The 27,258-nt window shown below is 38.3% G+C and overlaps 1 protein-coding gene across 8 annotated transcripts in view; it reads right to left on the reverse strand.

Annotated features, from left to right (window-relative positions):
* Window positions 1-27,258, reverse strand: part of TP53BP1 (tumor protein p53 binding protein 1) — a 74,869-nt gene that overhangs the window by 44,293 nt on the left and 3,318 nt on the right. For 5 of the 8 annotated variants that reach the window (XM_029950868.1, XM_029950869.1, XM_029950867.1 and 2 more), the window contains exons 5-12: window positions 21,087-21,220; window positions 20,109-20,267; window positions 19,633-19,762; window positions 17,541-17,707; window positions 16,086-16,212; window positions 15,080-15,174; window positions 11,948-12,156; window positions 1,347-2,670 (exon numbers count right to left, since the gene is read on the reverse strand). In XM_029950868.1, the coding sequence (XP_029806728.1) occupies window positions 1,347-2,670; window positions 11,948-12,156; window positions 15,080-15,174; window positions 16,086-16,212; window positions 17,541-17,707; window positions 19,633-19,762; window positions 20,109-20,267; window positions 21,087-21,220 (2,345 nt within the window). Of the gene's footprint in view, window positions 1-1,346; window positions 2,671-11,947; window positions 12,157-15,079; window positions 15,175-16,085; window positions 16,213-16,916; window positions 17,035-17,540; window positions 17,708-19,632; window positions 19,763-20,108; window positions 20,268-21,086; window positions 21,221-27,258 lie in introns of those variants that run through there. The other 3 variants (XM_029950871.1, XM_029950873.1, XM_029950874.1) reach the window with 3 other exon arrangements.

The raw sequence follows: 27,258 nt of genomic DNA on the forward strand, positions 1-27,258 counted from the left end.
AATGCTTTCTTAGCCTAGGTCAGTAACAGTAGTTACATGTAAAACAATTACAAAAATATTCAACAATACAGGATATTGGATCATTCAGATAGTTCTTTGTCATAATTTGTCAGATTCAAAGAAACTCTATTCCATAGCTTTACAATAGGAAAAAGCATAGACTTCAGAATCAGGAGACCTAGGTTCTATTTCTACCTCAATTATTAACTAGCCATGATTTTAGAAAGAAGAGAATGAACCCATCACCCTTATCTTCCTTCCAGCTATAACAATTTCTTGTTCTAAAAAAGAAAAAAAAATCCTGAATATAAAACCTAATGAATAGGGGCAATTTTCAAAGTTAACAACAACAACAACAACAACAAAGAACTACTAATAATCACACCTAGACAACAAGTATAAACTGGGACTGTTCCAGGAACATCAAAAGGTCTGATCACCCATACTAATAGCTATGATGCTGCCCAAATACTGTTTCTCACTTCAATACCTGGAGGCTTTGTTTTCTTAAATTTCCATTTTGTCTTTATTTTCCTGTTTTTAAGAGATTATTCTGTTTTTAAATTATACTAAATCTGGGCATTTAGAAAGTATTCTCATTCTGGTCTTAGGTAAAATAGCTACAGAACATAGATTAATATGTATTCCAGTTTAAGGGGGGTTTTTTTGTTTTTCTTTTTGTTTTTTAGTATTTAATTACTTTGGGGCAGAGTACAAGCAGGGGAAGGGCAGACAGAGGGGGACAGAGGATCTGAAGAAGGCTCTGCACTGACAGGCTGACAGCAGTGAGCCTGACGTAGGGCTCAAACTCACAAACCATGAAATCAAGACCTGAGCCAAAGTCAGACACTCAGTCTGAGCCACCCAGATGCCCCTTCAAATTTAAGGTTTAAGATGTATGCATGTTGAATCAAATTTAGAAACTTTACCTACTACCCATAAAGAGGAAAAAATCAGTAACAGGACACACATTAACAGAGTTCTGAATATTTTACTATACAGGGTAATCCAAAAAAAATCCTTGTATGTCAAGGTAATTGTCAAAATATAAAAATATGAGCAAGGCTGGGACCAATGTAGAAACACCAGATTGTTAAAATTTCTAAATAATTAGAAAATTCATGTTGATTACTCCTGAGTTATAAAGCTGATAAACCTCAGATGATTCCACAATTACAGCTACAAAACAAAAATACAATGCAAATTTCTTTATTCCCCAACTATGGCTCTTCATAAACATAATTCCAAGTTAATTTTCAGCCCTGACATAAGCACGGTACTCTCCTACCTTCTATCCCAAATTGTAATTTGGTTGGAAACACCGAACAACTCACAAGCATACTCACCACTAGAGCTTTCACAGAAGCTTTGTGAAGCATGGGCAGAGGCCTTCTCAGGCTGCTGGGCTTCTACGCCTGAGCCCAGCTGCTTTGTATTAGCTATTTCTGAGTCCTTTGCTAATGAATTACCAGTTTTCTCTTGAGGTTCAGCCTGCTGCATCTCCTGGTCAGGTCTCAGAGCATCATCTGCTCTCACGGAAGTCAGGGAAGGCTGTGGAGAGTGCACCGCTGTAGGTTCCTTTTCTGCAGTCACTGATTTCACATCTCCTTCATATTCTGCACTCTTTTCTTCCTGGGTGTCAACTCTATTCTCAGCACATGCTTCTATTTCTGGAGCATCATCCTCCCACGACTGGGAATCTGAGCATTTCTCCACTCCCTCTAAAGGTTCAGAAGAAACATCAACTCTGGGAGATGGTTCCTTCACATCTACAATGACAACACTTGAATCCTCTGAAGTAGCTTCTTCCCAAGCCTCCTGATCCTTATGTTCCAATTCTTGGTCAAGTACTGGAATCTTGTGGGGGGAATCAATACTAATCACACTGGTTTCAATTTCCATAGCTTCCTGGCATTCTTGTTTTGGGATTTCCTTTGGAAGACACAAGCCTTGGGACCGAGTTTCAGTCAGAGAAAGGTGCAACGGGATACTCTCCATATTTTCTTCTTTGGGCTCCTCTCCTTGACTTTCACAAGGAGTCTCAGGGATTTCTTCCACCTCAGACCCTGAAGACCCCTCCTCTGGATGATGTTCTTTAATTTCCATAGCTTCCTCCTGATCTAACACACTAGAGAGTGCCTCAGATCGAGTAGCTGGAGAAGGAACTGCCTGACTTTCTGAATCACAAGTGAGATCAATGTAAACATCTTCTGCTACAGTCTCTTCTCTGCCTTTGCAACCAGTAGATAAAATACTTATGTCATCTCTGGTTTCTGCATCATCTCCCTTTGTTTTATCCTTCTGATTCAGTTCTACTTGGCCATCTTGTGATGGATTCATTAGAATATTATCATTTTCAGCAGGAACAAGTTTAGAATTAAGAACTGGGGACATGGGTTCAGTATCCTCAATCTGGGTGTTTTCTCCATCCTCATTAATCCTGTGAGAACTCAAGCTCTCCATCTTCGGGGACTGACTATACTCACTTGTAGAAAGCATCAACTTACAAGAATCCCCTGTCAAAGATAGCCCAATATCCTCAGTGGAATTCTTTGGTTCAATCTCCGAAGTTTTAGAACACTCAACAGTCAAAGATGAACTATGCAAATCTCCACCTTTCTTCCCATCATTTGATGGTTCTTCCAAACTTGGAGATGGAATAAAAATGTCCTAAGGAGGAACAAAAATAAATAAATCGTTTCTTCATAATTCTATTTCTTTTATATCTAATCCTTGAATTCATCTCAAATTTCTTAATCAATTATTGAAGAATTACAGAACTCTAGGGCTATAATCTCAGAAACACAAAATTCCTAAATCACCTTTCGTTTCAACAATCCGAGTCACTCATTTAACCTCTTCCTATGAATCACTGATCTACACTAATGCAAAAAGAAACATTAAAGTACTAACTTTTACTTCTAAAGACAGGAAGACACTTAAATTTAACTGTACATGACCACGCTATTAAATCTTGTCATATATTTGATAGGCCCTCAATTACACCCTAATCTTTTTTTTTTTTTAACATTTATTTATTTTTGAGAGACAGAGAGATCATGAGCAGGGCGGGTCAGAGAGAGAGGGACACACAGAATCATAAGCAGGCTCCGGGCTCTGAGCTATCACCACAGAGCCCAACTTGGGTCTCAAACCCACAGACCGTGAGATCATGACTTGAGCTGAATGAAGTCGGACGCTCAATCGACTGAGCCACCCAGGCGCCCATCACTAATCATTTAAACATATGCTTACACGGTCCACTTCATTTCTCACAAAGAAGGAATATACACTTATTTTACTTCCACTATTTCAAAATATGCTAGTATTCAAAAAATAGAGGTTAAAACCCAAAGCTTTTAGTGTCACCAACAGACACCATTACGTACCAACAGGGATGGCTGAAATTAAAACAACTACATCCTGTTGGTGAGGATATGGAACTGTAACTCTCATACACTGCTGGTGTGTATGCAAAAAAAAGAATGACAGTATCTTATAAGGTTAAATATACATTACCATATGACCCAGAAATTCCACTTGTTAACTATCTACCCAAGAGAAAGAAAATCCTATATCCATTCTAAAATGTGGATGCAAATGCTTACAGCAGTATTACTCATAACAGTTCAAAACTGGAAGCAACTCAAGTGTTTGTCAACAAATTGTGGATATTTATATTATGGGATACTCTCAACAAACAAAAGGAATACTGTTCAGTGCAAATGTGAATACATGCAATAATATGAATAAACCTCAAAAAATGTTGAGCTAAAGAACAAAAGACCATATATACTTTATGATCCCAAAACAAAACTATAGTGACAGAAGGCAAACAAGTGGTTGCCCTAAGGTGGAAGAGAGGTCAGGAGGATGGGGAGGAAGAATCAACTGCAAAGGATTATGAAGAAATTTCTGAGGTGAGGAAACTGTTCTGCACTTCAATGAGGTGGTGGTGGTGTTTACACATTCATACACAATAACCAAAATTCACCAAACTCTCCACTTAAAATGGCAATTTGTTTTAAATAACACCTTAATATAAAAAGAGAAAATAAACCAAAGTTTAGTTATGTTTTTATATAAGAACTTATATTTAATGTGTTATTTTGCCTGACATAAATGCTTTAAAACTTTAAACACAGCTGATAAGACATTAATTTCTTATGTTTTTAAGGCAAAGAGAAAGTCAAATTTAAGTTGCCAAACATTATGTATATTCCATATATGCTGTTATTTAAATGTCATGTGTAACTGCTTACCACTTCAGATTATAAAAAGTCATAAATTTAAGACTGTTCATATACTCTCAGGTGTGGACAAACTGAGTATAAATTGCTCAATATTTCTAAATGGCACTGGACAACAGCAGCCTTGAAACCTCATATACTCTCTCACCCAATAATTCCAATTCTGGGAAATTATTTGATGGGAACTACCCTGCCACTTGGCTACAATACTGTTCAGTGCAAATGTATTACTCAGAATAGTAAACAAATAAAATACCTCATTGCCTACTAATGGGGATTCATTTAAAAATTATGATACAGGGGTACCTGTGTGGCTCAGTCGGTTAAACGTCTGACTTTGGCTCAGCTCGTGATTTCATGGTCTAGGCATTTGAGCTCTGTATCAGACTTTGAACTGTCATGACAGCTCAGAGCCCAGAGCCTGCTTCAGATTCTGTGTCTCCCTCTCTCTCTGCCCCTCCCCTGCTTGCATGCACGCTTTCTCTCTCTCAAAAAATAAACATTAAAAAAATATTAAAAATAAAGCTAAAATTAGGATACAAAGTATTCCATCATGTATGTGTTATCTACATAAAATTATAGAGGAAAAGAGAGAAACATTCAGCTTATGCATTAAATAGAAGCAGTTTCTATTCTAGTAAAAATAAAAAGCATGTGAACATATATTTTACTGTATACTTTTTGTGCATTTTTCTATGATTTTCATGAATTCTTAAATAAACACAAAGAGGGGGAAAGTAGGTATTTCTTTTTTTTTTTTTTTTAATGTTTATTTTTTAAAGAAAGAGACAGAGAACATGAGCAGGGGAGGAGCAGAGAGAGAAGGAGACAGAATCTGAAGCAGGCTCCAGGCTCCAAAGCTGTCAGCACAGAGCCTGACATAGGGCTTGAACTCACAAACTATGAAAACATGACCTGAGCTGAAGCTGGATGCTTAACTGACTGACCCACCCAGGGGCCCCAAAGTAACTATTTGAGACAGAATAATTAATGATCCTATTTTCATTTATCTCTATTAGACAATCTCCATAAGAAATTTTTATTACAAAATAATTCATTTTACGAAGCTCATATATAAGACCTTTAATAAACTTTTTTTCTTTTTTTAATGTTTATTTTTGAGAGAGAAAGAGAGAAAATAAGTGGGAGAGGGGGCAGAGAGAGAGGGAGACACAGAATCTAAAGCAGGCTCCAGGCTCTGTTAGCACTGAGCCCAATGCAAGCTTGAACTCAAAAACCATGAGAAGATGACCTAAGGCAAAGTCGGACACTTAACTGACTGAGCCACCTAGATGCCCCATAAACTATATATACCTCTGAAGTGAAATTCACATTACATAAAATTAACCACTTCAGAGCGAACACTTACTTACAATGTAGTGTAACCACTACCACCTCTATCTAGTTGAAACATTTTTCATCACTCCAAAAGGAAACCACATATCCATTAAGTAGTTGCCCCCAATTATGAATACCTTTTAAACATTATCAGAGTAAATACTGGCATGAATTATTTTTTTTTTACAGGATTTTTATTCATTATGTGTAGAACTTCAGTCAGAGTAAAACTTTAGGGGGTAACCATCCTATCAATAAGCTATTATTTCTTTTCTTTAAGTTTATTTATTTTGAGAGAGAGCGAGAGACCCCAAGTGGGGAAGGAATAGAGAAGGAGAGAGATAATCCCAAGCAGGCTCTGCACTGTCAGTACAGAGCCCGATGCAGGGCTCAAACTCATGAACAGTGGTATTGTGACCCGAGCCAAAATCAAGAGTCAGATGCTTAACCGACTGAGCCACCCAGGTCCCCCAACAAGCTATCATGTCTAAAAACTGCCTGAACCTAGCCTCTGAGTGCGTGGCCCACGATCATCTACAATTCTGAGACTCCCTGGAGACTGGTCTGAAAAACTGAGCTAAGTGAACGAATTCCTGCAGGGCTCTGGCAAAAGACATAGAGAACTGTCAAGACTACACTCAGTGTGAGTCAATCTAGACTCAGTACAGACCTAAATCCACATTATCCAACTAGCCAAAATCTGGTCTCATGTATACAGACCTTAAAAGCTATTCATATAATCATCTATAATCTGACTTGTCATTCCCAAATTGAAACGTACATCAAAACTGAGAAATGGGTTAAGTACCAACCTATGTTTTGCCAATCCTCTCACCATCCCTTTCATCATAGTGAAGGGTCAAAGAAGCTATACAAGTAATAAATATATTAAAACAGAAAGGGGTGCCTGGGTAGCTCAGTTGGTTAAGCTTCCCATTCTTGATTTCAGTTCAGTTTATGATCTCACAGTTTGTTGGGATCGAGCCCTGAATCGGATCTGTACTGACAGCCTAGAGCCTGCTAGGGATTCCCTCTCCCTCGCTCTCTCGCGCTCTCTCTCTCTCTCTGCTACACCCCGCACATGCATGTGCACAGACATGCACAATGCTCAAAATAACTATTTTTAAGAAAAAAAATGCACAAAATTACTTTTATACTAGTTATCTTTTCATCAGTAATTATCTGATATTTAGATCTTACAACATTAAAATTAGATTGGACTCCAGTAACCATGGAAAGAACAACAGATAGGCAAAGGTTAGCCATTAAGAATAAAATTTAAGAAGTTTAACAATATATAAGGACAAAAAAATGTATAGAACTTCTAAATTATGATAATGGATTTAACACACACATTTACCTTAACTCTTCTCCAAAATCCCACTAAGCAACAGTAAAGGAAAAAAATTTTAAATGTGATTTTTCAAGGAAAAAAAAAAAAAGAAAAGAGAACTGCAACAAAATTTTGGAAGAATGATCATCTACTTCACAGACTAGTGGAAGGTGAATTCTAAGCCAGCAGTAGAGAAAGCCAAGAAGGAATCCAAATTATACCACAAAAACTATGCCCAAAAAAAGATTCAGGACTTGGCAGCAGCATCAGGTGACTCTGAAAGTGGTAGTGAGGGTGGAGCTAAAAACAGGAAGAAGACTGGCTGCAAAGCTATTTAAGAAGCAGTTCAGGGGCGCCTGGCTGGCTCAGTCAGTAGAGCATGTGACTGTTGATCTCTAGAGTCGTGATTTGAAGCCCCATGCTGGGTGTAGAGATTTAAAAAAATAAATAAACTAGGGGCACCTGGGTGGCTCAGTCTGTTGAGTGTCCAGCTTTGGCTCAGGTCATGATCTCACAGTTTGCGGGTTCGAGCCCCGCATCGGGCTCTGTGCGGACAGCTAGCTCAGAACCTGGAGCCGGTCTTCAGATTCTGTGTCTCCCTCTGTCTCTGACCCTCCCCTGCTCACACTGTCTCTCTCCCTCAAAAATAAATAAAAAACATTAAAAATTTTAATAAATAAATAAATAAGCTAAAAAAAAAGAAAAAGGAGTTCAACTTTCAGATCCTTTCTCCCTGACTCTCCTCTGCCCTGGAGTAAAGCAGAGCAACCCTGAAGAAAAAGAGAAATAATTATCAGAATGTACCATACTGAAAACAGGGAGACTGAGTGAAAATTTACATACTGAATGGAACCTGCACCTGACTCTCAACACCCCCAGCCCTCTTCCATCAACAAACTTCTAGAACAATAGCAGACAGGAAAATAGATATTTTTCTGGGAAACCTGACCAAGCTGAGATAAATCAAGATACTAATTCTAGGGGACCCCCAAAATGGCCCAGCAGATCACATCACAGTGAATCCCAGAAATAAGCACCCACCACCAGTTCAGAACTTTTAATCAAACTGTCTTTGAGCAGACAATCAAGGATTATCAGACACTTGAGGAAACTATCCAATATGAAAACGAAACATCGGGGCGCCTGGGTGGCTCAGTCAGTTGGCTGTCTGACTTTGGCTCAGGTCATGATCTCACACTTTGTGGGTTCGAGCCCTGCATTGGGCTCTGTGCTGACAGCTCAGAGCCTAGAGCCTGCTTCAGATTCTGTGTCTCCCTCTCTCTCTGACCCTCCCTCACTCACTGTGTGTGTGTCTCTCTCTCTAAAATAAAAACAAACATAAAAAAAAGAAAAAAAAGAAAATGAAACATCAAGGGGGCACCTGGGTGGCTGACTTCAGCTCAGGTCATGATCTCACAGTTCAGGGGTTCGAGCCCCACATCACACTCTGTGCTAACAGTTCAGAGCCTGGAGCCTGCTTCAGATCCTGTGCCTCCCTCTCTTAGCACATTCCCCACTTACTCACACGCAGGCGCACACTCTCTCCACTCTCTTGCTCTCAAAAATAAAACATTATGGGGTGTCTGGGTGGTTCAGTCGGCTGAACGTCTGACTTCGGCTCAGGTCATGATCTCACACTGTGTGAGTTAGAGCCCTGTGTCGGGCTCTGTGCTGACAGTGAGGAGCCTGGAGCCTGCTTTGGATTCTGTGTCTCCCTCTCTCTCTGCCCCGCCTCCTCTCACACTCTGTGTGTCTCTCTCTCAAAATTAAACATTAAAAGCCTTTTAAAAATAACAATAAAAACATTAAAAAAAACCTTTTTTAATAAATAAATAAAAACCCAAACTAGAAATAACTCAGAGTAAGGTCAAAAGAAGGCTGAATCTGGTAAATGCACTCCTAGGCATATACAAGAGAAATAAAAACACATGTCCACACAAAAACTTGTGCATGAATGTACAAAGTAGCATTATTCACAATAAGCAAAAAGTGGAAACAATCCACAATTCCATCGATTAATGAGTGAAAGAATAAAATGTGCCAGATACATAAAATGTAGTATTATTCAGAATAAGAAAGGAATGGAGCTCTGATACAAGCTGCAATGTGAATGAATTGTGAAAATATGCTAAAGAAACCAATCACAAAAGACTATATATTGTATAATTCCACTTACGAAATGTACAGAACAGGCAAATATACAGAGACATACAGAAGATTAGTGGCTGACTAGGGCTGGAGATGAGAGAAATAGAAGTGACTGCTAAAGGGCATGGGGAGTTTTGGAGGGAAGAAGAGAGATGAAAACGTTCTAAAATTAGATTGTGCACTAACTGCACAACTCTGAACATACCAAAACCCACTGGAGGGGCACCTCTGTGTCTCAGTCGGTCAAGTGTCTGACTTCGGTTCAAGTCATAATCATGAGTCTGAGCCCTGCTTCGGGCTCTGTGCTGACAGCTCAGAGCCTGGAGCCTACTTCGGATTCTGTGTGTCTCTCTCTCTCTCTCTCTCTCTCTCTCTGCCCCTACCCAACTCGTGCTCTGTCTCTCCCTCCCTCCCTCTCTCTCAAAAATAAACAAACATTTAAAAAAAATTTTTAATAAAAAATAAAAATAAAAGCCATTGGCTTATATAATTTAAAAAGGTGAACAACACTGTGAATTATATCTCAACAAAGCTGTTTTAAAAAATATTTATTTTGAGAGAGACAGTGCGCAAGTGGAGGAGAGACACAGAAAGAAGGAGACAGAATCCCAAGCAGGCTCTGCACTCACAGCGCAATATGGGGCTCCATCTCACAAACAGTGAGATCATGACCTGAGCCGAAATCAAGAGTCAAACACTTAACCAACTGAGCCACGCAGGCACCCCAAAGCTAGTTTGGGGTTTTTTGGAGTTTTTGTTTGTTTGAGAGAGATAGAGGGGTCAAGTGAACAAAGTTGAAGAGAAAGAATACCACAAGGGGCAGAGAAGAGAGAGAGAGAGAGAAGGAGGGCTCACCAGAAGCAGGGCTCATGCTCACTTAAAGCGGGCCTCGAGCTCATAAACAGTGAGTTCATGGGGAAGAAATAAAATTAAAATTAAAATGTCCATGAACTAAAAGGACCTGCATACCTTGATTAAGAGGGATTAACAATTTCCCAATACAAAGAGAATAGACCTATGCCTCAGGTTTGAAAATTACAGAACACTAGGGACAAAGAGAAATACTATAAGATTCCAGTAAGGAATATTACTCACATATCAAAGATCAGAATCAGGCTGGCTGCACTTTTGAGCAGCAACACTCTAAGTTTGAAGACAGTGGAGCAATGCCTTCCAAAGTTTAAAGGAAAGTTATTTCCAACCTAGAATTCTATACTTCTGCAAACTGTAAGTCAAGAATGAGAGTAGAGAGTATGCTACTAAAGAATGTCTTCCACCAAAATGAGGGAGTAAACCAAGCAAGAAGACATGGAGCCCCAAAAACAATCTAACACAAAGACACATAAAGACAATCTCCAAGGACTACAGTGAAAAGGAGGGGAGTGATGCACCAGGCTTAGAAGGTAACAGTAGAGATTAGAAATCAGAAGTCTCCAAAAGAGGTTTCTTCAAAGAGATAAAGTTTGAGGGCCTCAAACATCTTGAAAGGAGATTATGACAATTGGTAGAGAGCCTAGGGTTGATGTGAGAAATTTGTAGAAAACTCAATAAATGAAAAAGAATTATCAATTCCAGAGAAAACAAGAAATTATGCAAACATGAAAAATAATGACATTCCACAGATTCCACTTTGAATAGTGTTCATAATAATGTAAACTCAATCATGTTTTAAACAAAATTATAATGTAACTATACTAGGAAGATGGGCAAATAGCCAAAAGGTTTTTTAAAGAATGTATGGAAGTATAATCATAATATATAGTTACAAAGATAAATAACACAACAAAAAGCTCTTCTACAAGGTAGGTAGTATCCATACCCCCATTTGACTTGATGAAGAAAGGCTTAGTTTAAATTGGTCACAAAGGTAGTAATGGCAGCACCAGCAGTAAGCCTAGAAGTTCTGACTCCAAAGTCATTCCTAACTGTTCCACCAAATCACTTCTAATGACTGGCATAAAATGTAATTTTCAACAAAAGACAAGTTTTAAAACTCCAGAAAGCAATTATACTAGTTTCTTCCTAATGTCTCTTCTACATTAAATTTAAAATATATTTCACATTTATTTTTAAATATACTTTTGTTCCAACATCTGCAAACTGAAAGACATAAAAGAGGTTCTCCAGTAACAATAAAATAATCCTAATAGTATACTCACTTAGATTTAGTTAAGGACCTTCAATTCACTATAAATAAAACCTGCTTTTTAATATTTAAATTTAGAATTACGCAAGAGAAATGCTGGTTCTCCCTTGCTTTTGTAAAAGAAGAAAACTAATTTCTCATTTGAAAACTAAAACCAGGGGCACCTGGGTGGCTCAGTCAGTTGACCATTGGACTCTTGGTTTCGGCTTGATTCTCTCTCCCCCTCTCTCTCTGCCTGTCCTCCACTCTCTTGGTCTGTACAGGAATGTACTGAGGGAATTAGCTAATGGTACGTCCACTCAGAGAAGTATTATACAAGTTTTGAAAAGGTAGTTTAAGGACTATGTAACACTGAAAACCATTATGATGCAATGTTAACTGGAAAAAGATGAAAGTTGTGTGTTCACGATAAACAATTTTGTTAAAGAAAAAAAGGGGTATGGAAAGACAAAAATGATAGTCGCAGTTGTGTTAAAACAGAATAATGATTAATACCTCTTTCAATTTTGCACTAACATTTTCAAAAATGTAAAGACCTAGTACAAAATTTAAATGTAAGTAACTCTGGAAATCTTCTAAGACTACATTGTGATGACAGCTGCACAACTGTGCAGATGTACTAAATTTCACTAAATTATATACTTGGGATGAGTAAATTTTATGTTTATAAATGATACCTCAATATTTGTTAAAAGAACGTTTGAAGGAAAACTCTTTTTCTTTAATACTCACGTGAGAAAACTCAGGCTGGGATGGAATAGGCAGTGACCCAGGAGTAAAGACTGGTGTGCTCTGAGACACAGGTGTTGAGGCTTGTGGTGACACGGTACGCTCAGGCGGGAGAGGGGGGTTATCTATCTCCACTGGTTCTTCAACTTGGACTTTCTTCTCAAAACACTCTCCTTTTCCTTCTGGTAACATGGACATGTCCATTGGCTCATCTGGTTTAAAACAGGGGAAAAATATTGAGAAATAAGCACTCATCAATATTACTCATGTTCCAATACCTCTAGTAACAATTATATCACAGCAATTTCCATTCCTAAAAAGATAATGATTTTCAGAAAAGCTGATAGATTAATACTAGACCGAGTCCAAGAAATCTAGCAATACTTTCTTCCCCTGAAAAGAGGAAGGTCCACACTCCCCAAATCCTCAGATACAGATTTCTGTGCCGGGGGGGCGTGGTATCTGGGGATACTCACTCATCCCCATGAAATGTTAAATTAACTCATCTTCTCTGAACTCCTTTCCCTACCATAACTCAGTTTTTTGCATTTTGCATGGGAACACCCAAGTTAGGTTAATGTCACCTAATTTAACCATCGTATATTCTGCCACAGGCCTTGAAAGACAGTGAATTTATTCACCACTCCAAAATCTACTTATTTATGAACTCCTTACACTGGCATTAACAATTGCTAAGCACAGAGAAATGAATGCCAGGACAAAACAGAAGAAGAAAAAAATCTATCACTGCCAATCAGCAGTGATTTATCAAAGAACTAAGTCTAAGCCACTATTTGCTCAGGAGTGAAACAAACACACACCGCCGCCACCACCTCCCCAATGCTTTCCCATAATATACTACCCACCTGTAGGCTAAACAGCTCTTTCTCAGAGCCAGCCTAGCTAGCTAGGTCTTGATTCATCAACCCTTTTCCCCCTATTTTACAACTTGACCCCAAGCAGGCTTTCCCCTAGACCACTCTCACAAATTATCTATACCACTAGGTTTTTCCCTGCAATCTATATACTCATGCTACTGACTATGCCTCACCTTGGTGGCTACCCTTGCTGCTTTGTTTGACTTAACCTCACATTCTAGTCTAAGGTTAGGTTCCAGATCTGGTGCAGCAGGCCTTGAGCATGCTAGCACAGCTGTGTTAAGTATTTTCATTACACCGTTTGATCTCTCTCTCCATGACAAAGCATGTATTAAGGACCTACTCTTCTAAGCATTACATATAAAAAAGTTAATAATTTTAGAAAGAAAACAAAGGAAGGAGCCAAGCTTATAGAGATCCACAGTTAAACAGTTATGCACATATTAAGCAAACGCATTAAATCCAAAATACAATTGACAGGAGAAAATACAATGTTATATGAAGGGTGAAAAAAAAAAGAACACTGAATTTTATACATAACATAATCCTAAGTCTGTAAAATACTTCTTTACGCATAGAAAACACTCTCAAAGGAAATATATCCAAGTAAAAATTATATCTGGATTGTGGTATCCAGGTGATTTTTGTTTTCTTTTTATTTTCCTATATGCTTTCCAAACTTTCTACAGTGAGTATTAATTATGTTTACAATCAGGGGAAAAGTATTTTTAGTATAATTATATTTATGTATCTTCAGTGTTCACACTATAAATAGAAGAAATGGTTTTAAATATAAACCAAACTTAACTTACATTAGGATATTGTTGTAGAATGGATTTACTTTTAATTTTTACTACAGATATTATTAATCATGCGATGCTTTTTATGATACCAGTCCATTTAGCTACCTACAAGTGACTTCAAGACAAACAGCCAGACACAAATTTAGTGGCAAAAGAAAATTAAGGTTACACTGCCAAGGGTAAATTAAACCTGAAAAACAGTTAAACATATTTCAATGTTTATATCACTCAAGAGTAGAGACAGCAGGGTAGCACAGGAGGCATATAAACACATGAGACCACAGGCCCTGGAGGCAGCTGCCTGAGTTCAAATCCTGCATCTATGACTTAGTTGTGAAATCTCTCTGTGACTCCATTTCCTCATCTGTAAAATGGAGAAAAAAGACCTACTTGAGGATGCCTGGGTGACTCAGTCCACTAAGCATGGACTCTTGATTTTGCCTCAGGTCATCATCTCACAGTTTCTGAAATCAAGCCCCACATTGAGCTCTGCGCTGACAGCACAGGGAATTCTCCAGCTCCCTTTCTCTCTCTGCCCCTCCACTGTACGCATGCGCTCTCTCACTCACTCTCCCAAAATAAATAAATATTTTTAAAAAAATTTTTTAAAAAGAAAGTAACACCTATTTCTTAGGATTGTTGCAAGGATTCAATAAAAAACAAAAACAAAAACCACAGAAAAGCACCTAGAACCAAAGAGAAGCACACAAAATACTGCCTGGCATACACTAAGTGCTCAATAAATAATAGCTATTATACCATCATTGGTACATGAAAGAATTAAAAGGAGAAAAATCATGAAATTTATTGGAAAAGACTTCATACAAGTAGTAGGAACTTAGAAATATCTTGAGTGACTAGATATGAGACTAGTAGAGAGTAAAAGAGGTTTAGATAATGAGATAAATTTTAAAAAAAAAGGAAATCTTTCTTATGAATAAAGTAATGTAAAATCAATAGGTCCTCAAAAGAGGAAGTGAGTGAAATCAAAATTTCTATGACCTGCTCCTAGCCATTCTTTGGCTAAAACTGCTTCATGATAACCAAAATAACATTTAAATAGCAAAAGAAACAATTTTGGTTCCCTTTCCCCAGCAGCATGTCAACATGTTGCTAGAAACTTCTGGGCTATTAGTAATAAACCCAGTTCTTCACTAATATACTAATATAAGATACTATTTTGAGTTTCATCTTAACAAATTTTGCCTTAAGGATCTTTTTAAAAATTAAGTAAAAAATACAGAATTCTCATAAGAATCAGCGCTAGAAGAGCAGAGAACTGAGGAGAGTCCTTTACACTAGGCCACATCCCTGAAGGGGAGACAGACGTGAGTCCTACTGAAGAGCTTAGGTCACAGTGTCTGAACATATAAAGAAAGTACATTCTGCAAGGCAGAAGCTTCGTGCTGCTCCTCTTCTAATCTGAGAGCAAAAGACAGATCACGAGAGCTCACCTTTTCTCCCTTCTTGCTCTGTGGGACTGCTAGGAACGATAAAAGGGGTAGATCGGAAAGCATCAGGGGAAGGAGCAACAAGATCTGAGGAATTCCTTCATATAAAGAGAGAATCACAGGTTATTGTACCATAGCCACAGTTGTGCATTTGTTTTTTACTTTCTAATAGCAAAAATATCATCCAGATATTAGCAATCTTTCAAACATCTACGTGAGGCTGGTGGAAGAGCTATGAATTATACTTAACTATTTCTCATACCAGACATATCCAAAATTAGAATTAAAAAAAAGAATAAGGACAAAGCCATATGATTATAAGAGAAATAAACAATCAGACACAAAGACATCATGATTGCAAAGCAGGGTGACAAAGTGCTAAAAAAAAAAAAATTTACATTCCAAATTGAGGTAAAAAATATTCACTCCAAATGTTGCCTAAGGTGAGACAGATCAAGCACATTTTTATTAAAAAAAAAAAAAAAAAAAGCAAACCTCTTTGCCATAACACAGAGATAAAGAACTCCAAATAAGGTCAACTCTAGTATAATCTCTTCTCCCCCTCTATGGGGCTAAATGCAAAGGACTACTGGTCAAATGGAGGAGCAGTACACTTGTTTTGGTTGTATAAGAGAAGATAACTGGGCAATTTCTTCCTCATGAAACCTTTGGGCACGATTTTAAAACTCCACATAGGGGAGCACCTGTCTGGCTCAGTCAGAAGAGCGTGGGATTCTTGATCTCAGGGTTCTGAATTCGAGCCCCACGAGAGCTGTAAAAATTACTTAAATAAAACTTAAAAAAAAAACAAAAAACCTCCATATGGGAAAGCAGAGCTACCTGCCTTCAATAGGTCCACTAAATTCTTAACCCAAAATTCTAAAGCCTAAGAGTTTGCTTTTTGATTTTAAAAAGAATTTTGGATGAGGAGACAATTTCAGCTCTTTCAACCTTAGCCTAAGACCTTCTGATACATGTTTCTTGGAAGAGTTGTTTTAGGCTTACTTACGTGGAAAGACTCTCCTGAACAAGGGACCTCTGACCAGAGAGCTGCAGGAGGTGCAGAGTGGTGGCAGGTGTGGAAGCCAGAGAACATCCACCTTCTTCCCTTGAAGGAGTAGAGCAACCATCAGAAGCTATTTTAAAAAGAGAGAGAGAGAGAAAGAAAATCTAGTTTCATTTGCTTCTCAGATTGATAATCCTGAGTTTAAAAAGAAGAAAAAGATGAAGAAAAGAAAGAAAGACACTCAGTACTACAGAAAAAGAGTAATATCAGTGTTTCCAGCTATGCTCTAAGAGGGCAGAAAGTGTTTTCTAATTATAGTACAATCAATGGAAGGCCATGCTAACACAAATTGTAAGTAACCACTAAATGTCTCCCTCCCAACTAAATTATGGGTTTCTTTAATACAGAATTGACAAAACAGATTCTTTAGTCCTTCCTGTCATGATCAAAGCTTAGAGGGAAAAATGGCAGAATCCTTATACCTCTGCTTGGCTGCTCTGCTTTCTTGTGAAGCTTCTATGATAAAACAGCATGCAAGCCTTTTATTCCAAGGTCTACCTAAGGTGAAGTAACGCTCATGCCATAATGCAGATGGCAGAAGTCACAACAACGTGCATCATACCTGATGATATGAATGCAGCAATTTTCATGACTAGAACCTGGGCCTCCTCAGAGGAGACGGAAAATACTAATGCATTAATAAAAGGATATATGAGCAGTCTTTTCTGATTTATTTTATGAAAACTCTCCTGTTGGTCACTTCTCAGAAACAGACAGGAATATCAGCTGTATTCATCTGAAGTATAAAGGAATTTCTTAAATACAACCTCATACCTTTAATAAGAAACCAAAAGTTTTCTTGGTGACCCTCTTAATGTCTCACACACATTCACAGCACAGTAAAGGAATGTAACTTTCTCTTCTTCTCTCCTTAAAACCAACACATATTTTGCTAGTTTTCTGGCTCTGTAAGGTTTCGGAATGGGGGAGTGGTGGAGGTTAACAAAATGTAAAACAAATACCATTCCAGTCTTCTCAGTTTTATGTTCTTTCTGCTAGGCCGTAACTTCCTATTTCTCATAGATGAACTAACTAATAGATGAGTAGGCAGACTGCTGCCCAGAAGATTATGGAAAACTTACACATAATTATCATGATATTAAAATCTGAAGACCTATGATGACTCAAATAGCTACTCTGTCCATAATATTAAATTGACTATTATTATTATTCCTTATTATCTCCATTTCCAACAGAGAAAACTATGTTAAAACATAAAACAGCAATCATTCCCAAAAAGTCCTTCTCATTAATCAGTTAGAAATGTATTTTCCTTCCATACTACAACCAAGTCTGCATACCTATAAAGTGCCTTCTGACTTAAGCAGTAACCCAGAGCAATAATAAAGTTTAGGTCTTTGGAGAAGAGGAGCTACAGCAATGAATTACTCTTCATACCTGTTTTATTGCTCTGGTCAAACAAGTCTTCCTGAGTTGACAAAACCTCAGGCTCTGGGGACTTCTGAATCTGTAGTCCACCTTCCAAAAGTTCTTGAGCAGATATTTGCTCTTTTGTTTCCATAGCAGCAAGAGATACTTTGGGACTAGAAGGCATGTTCTCTGACCTAGGAAATTCAAACCATCAGGAGAAAAAGTTGTTATGTGATCAAATGCTTTCACCTGTGAGTTAAGAAGCTTTTCCTGGGGTGCATGAATAGCTCAGTCTGTTAAGTGACCAACTCTTGATTTCAGCTCAGGACATGATATCATGGGTGTGAGTGGACATGGAACCTGCTTAAGATTCTCTTTTCTCTATCTGCCTCTGCCTCTCTCTCAAAAAAAAAAAAAAAGCAGTAGCAGCTTCTCCTGATTTGTGTTTTCCTTCAATAATTTCAAAACTTCCAGTGGCTCTATTTACTGAAAGTTGAAACAAGCTACTTTTTATAATGATATGAAGACCTCGGCCAATTTAAGATCCTGTCTGTCTCACACAAGCAGTATCTTCCAACTTTGCTCACTGCTGTGAAGCATGTTGTCCATGATTTCTCATAAGTGATTCAAGGATTTTTGTTACATATACTGTTACCTAGGCAAGCATGAAGTCTAAACCAGACTACAACAATGCCAATCCTAATGAGGACCTTCCACAAACAAAGTTTAGATGTGAATTATCCTCTGTGCTACTGCCACACACATTATCTATTGCTGAACTTTTCCACTTGACCTGCTCAACCTAACCCCAAACCAAGAATCCTTCACACCAATACTGCTCGCACAAGTAAAACTCTCATTACTAGCCCCTTTCCAAAGACTTGGGAGGTTCACCTACCAAAGATATAGCAAAACTAGCTACAGGGAAACTTCCTCAAGAAAAACCTAAAAAGTCAGCCCATGTTAGAGTGAGTGTTTTGTATTAGAAAGGCAACTGCCGGGGTGCCTGGGGGGCTCAGTCGGTTGGGCATCCGACTCTTGGTTTTGGCTCGGGTCATGATCTCGCAGTCTATGGATTCAAGCCCCACGTGGGTCTCTGCACTGACAAGGTGGGGCATGCTTGGGATTCTCTCCCTCCTCTCTCTGCTTCTCTCTCTCTCAAAATCAATCAACTTAAAAAAAATATTTTTAAAAGGACAACTTCTCTAGGGGAGTCTGGGTGGCTCAGTCAGTTAAGCCTCCGACTTCAGTTCATGATCTCACAGTTCATGGGTTCAAGCCCCACATCAGCCTCTGTGCTAACAGCTGGAACCTGCTTCATATTCCATGTCTTTCTCTCTCTCTGCCCTCCCCCTGCTATGCTCCATCTCTCTCTCCCTCTCTCAAAAAATAAACATTAAAAAAAAAAAAAAGACTTCTCTTGATAGTCAACTTTGTTCAGGACTCTGTTCCCTGCCATTTCTGTTGAAGGAAGTTATAAGAAAATATTGAATGCTTATTCATCACCTCTCCCAAAATGGAAGCATCCCACTTTTCCTCTGCCACCAAACTTGAGCTGCTGACCAGAGGCAATGCAATTTGGGACACAATAATCACCAGAGGCACAGCAGAGGGATAAGGCCAATTCCTACCAAATCCTGTAGGACTTGGGAAAAGAAAACGTCTATAGACATACCATAAATTATCAGATGTAGGATACCTGAGGACCCAAAGTAATCTGGGTATTCCTCAAGTATAGGAACAGTAAATTTTCAAATATAACATTCATATGACTCCTCATAACACTAGAGAAGGTAGGAACTCCTCCCAGAGAGACAGTGCCTCTGTAAACAAAGATCAGAGTAGTGACAATCAAAGATTAAGGAGTCATGCTTATAGTTACTGCAGCAATAAAATGGCTTTGTAACATGCCTAAAGATAAGATGAGGACACAGTAAGAATTCATAAATAATTAGTTTCCACTGGACCAGAAATATGCACAGTACAAGGGTGGGGAAAAAAAAAATCAATAATTTCTAAAAATGTTTCCACCTAGCCAAGCCAGCCAAGTATGAAACTTAAAAATACTTTCTAGAAACTATAAAGTAGTACAGCAGAAACTTAGAAGAGCAGAGCTTACCTTGCGGGTGGTGAATTTTGCTCTTCTACCACATGTACATCCTTACTGGGCTCTGCTACGAAAGGGACAACCTTGCTGGGCTGTTCTGCCACAGGCATATCTTCAGTGGGCTGTTCTTCATGCTTAATTGCTTGCAGTTAGAGAAGACAGAGAGGAGATACTTAATTTTTCAAAGTACTAGAAACAGTCCCAGATGCTTTTTAAAGGCAAAGATTTAACAAAAGAAGTCCAACTTGAAAATATAAACAAACAACATTCCAGAAAAGTAAATAACCAATAACACACTTACAAAAACTCTTAATCTGCAACCCATCAACTGACAAGTATTTGCCAGACAACTCTGCAACCTTACTATAATTACTTAGATTGTATTAACTTAGCAGCTATAAAATGTTATTAAGAAAAAAATAACTAGCTCGAGCTTAGGAAAAAAATGCCTATAAACAATTCCAAATGCCAAAAAACATGTTTCATACCAATATTAGCATCCACATCAGACAGCCCAGTATAACTAGAGTTGGTGGTAACTGACAGTAGAGGCTCTTTGTCTACTTCATACGGCACAGTATGTTCTTCAACATCCTGGCTCTGAGAGAGTTCCAGAACTCCAAAGCCCAACTGTGATGAGGCAGGATCTGGAAACAAAACCCAAAGAAGCTAGGTAGCATCCCACAATATTATGCGCTGTGTAAGGTGCTGTCCCTTGCCGAAAAAAAAAGGTCATTTTAAGTCCTTCACATGAAAGTCCTGCTCCCAAAGTTTTCTAAAATTAAGTCAAGAATAAAGGCACTAATGGGGCACCTGGGTGGCTCAGTTGGGTAAGCCTCAGACTTTGACTCAGGTCAGGATCTCACAGTTTGTGAGTTTGAGCCCCGCATTGGACACTGTGCTGACAGCTCAGAGCCTGTAGCCTACCTCGGATTCGGTCTCCTCTCTCTGCCCTTCCCCTGTTCACGCTCTGCCTCTCTGTCTCTCAAAAATAAATAAACATTAAAAAAATTTTTTCAAAAAAAAAAAAAGAATAAAAGCACTAAAAGTGAGGAGGAAAAATAGGTGAAGAAGCAAAAATTATATATTATAAAAGCTTCTGAGCACCTAATATATAGGCAGACTATGTCTACTTTCTGAAGATATACATACACCATATCCATACACATAGCAATTTAGATTGTACTTCCATCCACAAAGCATACATCCCCAAAATATTTGAAAAACAAAGGTAACAAAGAAAAAGATCAATATGCAGAAAGGGGGCTATCCAGTGAGCATCAAATTCCTGAATATCAAATTAGGAGGAATATCTTAGACAACGGCAAATTTCTTAATGACTATTCTCAATTTAATGATGAGAAATCTATAATCTGATTTTTTTAAAAAAGATAAATTTAGTATCTTCATGCTTATGTTAAAGAGACTTAGAACAATTTACTATCTAGAAAAAGGCATAAAGCTACCTTCAGCACCAAGAGAGTGTGTGGTAGTATCATCTCTAATATCTTCTTCCTTTTCCTCCTTCTCCTTCTCTTCTACCTCTTCTTCCTTCTCTTCCCCCACAGGAGGAGCAGATTCCACTGACATTCCCAAAACACTAAATGGAGAAAGACACAATCATGTGTTCCCGACAGGTTGGGACACTTTGCTGAAAGCACTCTTCTAAATTTACTGTAATAGCCCACATACCAACCACCCCTTACGCAAATTTGAAAAAAGTAAAAAGCCTCATCCCCATCAGTGCTTCCTTCTACAAAAAACACCTGAAAGGATAGCAACCTAAAATGCTGCACTGAATTAAAGAACACAAATATTTAACAAAAGAAAGGAATAAATACATTTGAATTTTGCCTTACTCTGAAAAAATATAAGCAGGGAGAGAAAAACCTTACTCTCAAGAGAATAACTGACAAGTATCATGATAAGATATGCATTACCTGTGCAGTGAAGGGACTCAGAGATACATCAGCTGAACCACAGTTCACAAAAATATTTTTTTAAATTTTAATGTTCATTTATTTTTGAGAAAGAAAGAGAGAGCGAGCACATGCATTGGGGAGGGTCAGAGAAAGCGAGGGAGACACAGAAGCCAAACCAGGCTCCAGACTCTGAGCTTTCAACACAGAGCCTAATGTGGGACTCAAACCCATGGACCACAAGATCATGACCTGAAAAGTCGGAAGCTTGCTAACTAAGCCACCCAGGGGCCCCACACAAAAATATTTTAGTAAAGGGGCGCCTGGGTGGCTCAGTTGGTTAAGCCTCTGACTTCGGCTCAGGTCAGATCTCACGTTCGTGGGTTCAAGCCCCGCATCAGGCTCTGTGCTGACAGCTAGCTCAGAGCCTGGAGCCTGCTTCAGATTCTGTGTTTCCCTCTCTCTCTGCCCCTCCCCCTCTCATGCTCTGTCTCTCTCTGTATCAAAAATAAATAAAACATTAAAAAATTTAAAAAAAAATATTTTAGTAAAAAAATCTTAGACTACATACATAGAACCAGAATGTCTGAATAAAATTCTGGTAAAAGGCCTGTATATTTAAAAGAAGTTAAGATTAGGGGCGCCTGGGTGGCTCAGTTGGTTAAGCACCAACTTCGGTTCAGGTCAGGATCTCACAGTTCATGGGTTCGAGCCCCACATCTGGCTCTGTGCTGACAGCTCAGAGCCCAGAGCCTGCTTTAGATTCTGTGTCTCCCTCTCTGCTCCTCTCCAGCTCGTGCTCTGTTTCTCCCTGTGTCTCAAAAATAAACAAACTTCAAAAAAAATTTTTTTAAAGAAGTTAAGATTACAGGTCAAAAAATAAACAAAAGTAAAAGACAACAACCAGGAAAAAATACTACAACAAAGAGAATAATAGCCTCCCTAAAATATAAGTAATTCATATGAAGAACCCCAACACAGAGGTGAACAGACAACTCATAAAAAAGAAAATATCTTTACTTTCCATGTAGGAAAAGGGAGAAAACTGTTGCCCATCAAATTAGGGGGAAAAAATTTTACGTACTAGACTATTATTCAGTGCTGCCTAAACCTACAGTGAGATAAGCACTATCATATACTGTTGAAGAGACTAAACTACTGAGTTTACTATAAACTATACAACATTTCTGGACAACATCTGGAACATTTAGGAAACTATTCCTTAAAAGAAGCTCTTAGGGGTGCCCGGGTGGCTCAGTCGGTTGGGCCTCCGACTTCGGCTCAGGTCAGATCTCACGCTCGTGGGTTCAAGCCCTGTGTCAGGCTCTGTGCTGACAGCTAGCTCAGAGCCTGGAGCCTGCTTCCGGTTCTGTACCTCCTTCTCTCTCTGCCCCTCCCCCTCTCATGCTCTGTCTCTCTCTGTATCAAAAATAAATAAAACATTAAAAAAATTTAAAAAAAAGAAGCTCTTAAAAGTGTATACACCTAATAATTTCAATTTTAAGAAATAATTTGAAAAGTGGAAGAATCCTCATACAAACTTATTTCTCAAAATTTACTGTGATTAAGAAATACGTAGGGGGCACCTGGTTGGCTCAGTTGGTTAAGCATCTGACTTTGGCTCAGGTCTTGATCTCACAGTTGGCGAGTTGGAGCCCTGCTTTCGGCTCTGTGCTGACAGCTCAGAGCCTGGAGCCTGCTTTGGATTCTTTCTCTCTCTCTCTGCCCCTCCCCCACTCACTCTGTCTGTCTGTCTCTCTCTCTCTCTCAAAAATAAATATATATAAAATATTTTAAAACTTTTAAAAGAAAAAACTTGGGGGAAATGTTATTCAGAGTTTTCACTGTCATAGTAAAAACTCCATGTTGTTAAGCAAAATCGTCACCGAACACAAAATTTTACTTTACACATGTCAGCTTGATCAACTGCACACACAAAAAAAGAGAGAAAATATGCCAAAATGTTTACAGCAATTAGCCTCTGGGTGGTATAATTATAGATAACATTTTTTGCTTCCTTGAAGTTTTCTGCACATTAAATTATTTCATATAGACTTCTAAGCAGAACTATAATGAGCATAAAGAGGTGAAAACATAAATCTGCAAAGTTGAGGGCCCACAATCCAAGGAAAAGGGACTAAGTAAAGAATTTCACAAAAATAAAATAGAACATTACCTACGTAACTGGGAAGACTAGTTACATATCCTTGGGAAGTATAGTCCCAAGGTTGGCTTTCTTGGGAAACAAAGTCCAAGAGCAAACATGACAAAATGTAGAAAAACAATCAAAGACAGTACAAACTACATACTTTGGCTCTTCCTAGGTCTCCTATGGTGGTTTTCCTTCATGTCCCCCCCACTCCTGACCTCTTAAAGTTGGTAGGTTCAGTGAGTCTTCTCCATCTTACAGCTCTTCTCCGTCTTTACTCACCTCCTTAATGATCTTACCCAGGCTTATGGCTTTGGGTGCCATCCACATGCTTATGATTCTGCAATTTATATCTCCAGCTTAAACGTTCCCCCTTAGCTCTACCCAGACTTGCACATCATCAACTGTCTCCAATTGTTTATTGAAAAGGCAGCTCAACTTCAACAATGTCTAAATCTGACCTTCTCCTCTTACAGTCTTGTCCATCTAATGTAGCAGCAACCCCATTCTTCTAGTACTCAAACCAAAAATGCAGAATCATTGTTACCTCCTTCCTCTCATACTCCACATCCAATCTGTTTTTGAATCCTATTTTCAAAACAGCCGGAATCTCACCACTCCTCATCCACTTCTACTCTGGTCTAGCCACTGTCACATTTTGCCTAAATTATTTCAAAAGTCTCCTAGTTGGTCTCCCTGCCTCTACTCTTGCTCCTCCTTCAGTCTATTCTCCTTTTTAATTTAAATGCCTTTTAAGTTTTTTCTCAAGCTTTATCAAGGTACAATCAACAAATAAAAATCATACCCTGTCTACTCTTGATCCAGCAGCCACAGTGATCTTATTAAAATCTAAGTCAGAACATGTATGATCTGATTAAGGTTCAAAACCCTTAAATGCCTTCCTATCTCACTAAGCGTTAACAGCTGAGTTCCTCACAGTAACCCATAAAGCCTGGTTTCCCCTTTACTTCTCTGACCTCTTTTCCCAATTCTCTGCATCACTCTATTCCAGCCATACGAACATCCTTGCCATTTCTCAAATATCCCAACCACACTCCTAACTCAAGGCCTTTGCACTTGGCAGTTCTCCATGCAAGGATTGCACTTACCCAAGATAACAACAGAGATCACTTATTCACTTAAGAACTTTAATGTCTTTTTTTTTTTTTTTTGAGAGAGAGAAAGAGGGCACAAGAGGGGCAGGGGGCGTGTGGAGACAAGAGGGAGACACAGAATCCAAAGCACACACTCCAGGCTCTGAGCTGTGAGCACAGAGCCCAGCACTGGCCTTGAACTCACAGACTGAGAGATCATGACCTGAACCAAAATCTCAGGACACTTAACTGACTGAGCCACCCGGACACCCCACTCAAGAACTTTTAGTCTGTAACCCCTTTGATATTTCCTATCCCCTACTCTGCTATATTTTTCTCTTCAGCCCTTATCAGTTATTAATGTACTATTTATTTACTCATCATGTATTGCTATATCCCATGTAAGAATGTAAGCTTTATTAAGGTCTACGATATTTTTTTCTGATCCTTTGCATTTCCAAAATTCAACACTGCTTGGCATATAGGAAATATCCAATAAATATTTGTAAAATCATCAGATGACTCCAAACAGGCTTGAAATAAATCAGATTACAGGCAAAAAAAACAGTCCTGATGGTTAAACTTATTTCCACTGTCTAAAGCCAATGGAAAAGAAAACACAGGTTTAAATACATTATTTAGAAATACAAAAGTAGCCGACATAAGAACTAAAATAATTATCAATAATTGGGAATGTATGGAGTTAAATCCTCATCTTTCATTATGGAACTCAATTGTCTTAATTTGATACAAGAAATGGCAGTTTTACAACAGTACTGAGGCTGTTTCAAAGAAGTTAAAACATACTTACAGTGTTGCCTCTTTGAAAGGAGACCAAGGGTGGGGAAAGACTCTACTTTTTATTATAAGTTCTTTTTAAAATAAACTCTGTATTTATATTCCTCTGTTAAAAATATTTGACAGATTGCATCAAAATTAAAAACCTGCTCTGTGAAAAACCCTCTGAAGAGGATGAAAAGACAAGCTACAGAGTGAGAAAATATTTGCAAACCAGATATCCTACAAAGGACTAATAACTAGAATAAAGAACTCTCAAAACACAATTTTTAAAAATCCAATTAGAAAATGGACAGAAGACATGAACAGACATTTCCTTGAAAAAGAGGTACAGATGGCAAATAAGCACATGAGAAGATGTTCAACATCATTTGCCACTAAGGAAATGCAAATTAAAACATGAGACATCACTACACTTTTATCAGAATGGCCATAATAAAAAAATAGTGACCCACCAAATGCTGGTAAAAGCAGAGAGAGACTGGATCTTTTACACTGCCAGTGCAACTATAAAATGGGATAGCTACTCCAGTTTGGCAATTTCTTAAAAAACTAAATGTGCAACTACCATACAGCCCAGCAATTTCCCAATGGCTATTTATCCCAGAGATAGAAACACTTATGCTCACATAAAAACGAGCACATAAATAAATAAAGCAACTTTATTTCTAATAGCCAAAATCCATATCGACCCAGATCTCCTTCAACATGTAAATGGTTAAACTGTGGTATATCCATACCATGAAACACTACTGGGCAATAAAAAGGAATGAACTACTGATATATGCAACAATTTGGACAGATTTCCCAGGACTTATGCTGATAGGGGAAAGAAAAAAGAAAAAAAGAAAAAGCCAATCCCAAAAGGTTACTTAATGTATGATCCCGTTTATATAACATTTCAAAATGACAAAGTATTACAAACAAAGGACAGTCTTAATTAGTGATTGCCAGGGGTTCAGGTAAGAGAAAGAGGTGGATATGGTTATAAAAAGACAGCACTAGGGATCCTTGTGGTGCTGGAACCATTCAGTATGTTGACCACAGTGGTGGATACAGAGGTAATTAGGCTTTATAAAAATTCACATACATGAATGCAAGTAAAACTGGGGAAACCTAAATACATTCAGTGGATCTTATCAATATTGATATCCAGGTGAGGGTTATACTATAGTTTTGCAAAATGTTACCATTTAGGCAAAGTTTACAAAGGATCTCTACATACTATTTCTTACAACACCATGTGAATTTATCATCATCTCCATTTTTTTTAAATGTTTAAGAGAAAGGCACCTGGTTGACTCAGTCAGTGGAGCATGCAACTCTTAATCTTGAGGTCGTTAGAACTCCATGCTGGATGTAAAGATTACTTCAAAATAAAATCATTAGGGGCACCTCGGTGGCTCAGTTGGATAAGCATTGACTTCAGCTCAGGTCTTGATCTCGCAGTCTATGAGTTCAAGCCCCTCGTTCAGCTGTGCTGACAGCTGGGAGCCTGGACCCTGCTTCTGATTCTTTGTCTCCCACTCTCTCTGCCCCTCCCCCACTCACACTCTGTCTCTCTCACTCTCAAAAATGAATAAATGGTAAAAAAAAATTTTTTTTACAAAAAATAAAATAAAATGTTTAACAGAGAAATAAAACAATTTGTATTTCATTAGTATACTGTAGGATGCTC

This window comes from Suricata suricatta, chromosome 9 (genome assembly GCF_006229205.1).
Source record: "Suricata suricatta isolate VVHF042 chromosome 9, meerkat_22Aug2017_6uvM2_HiC, whole genome shotgun sequence".
Classification (NCBI taxonomy): Eukaryota; Metazoa; Chordata; class Mammalia; order Carnivora; family Herpestidae; genus Suricata; species Suricata suricatta.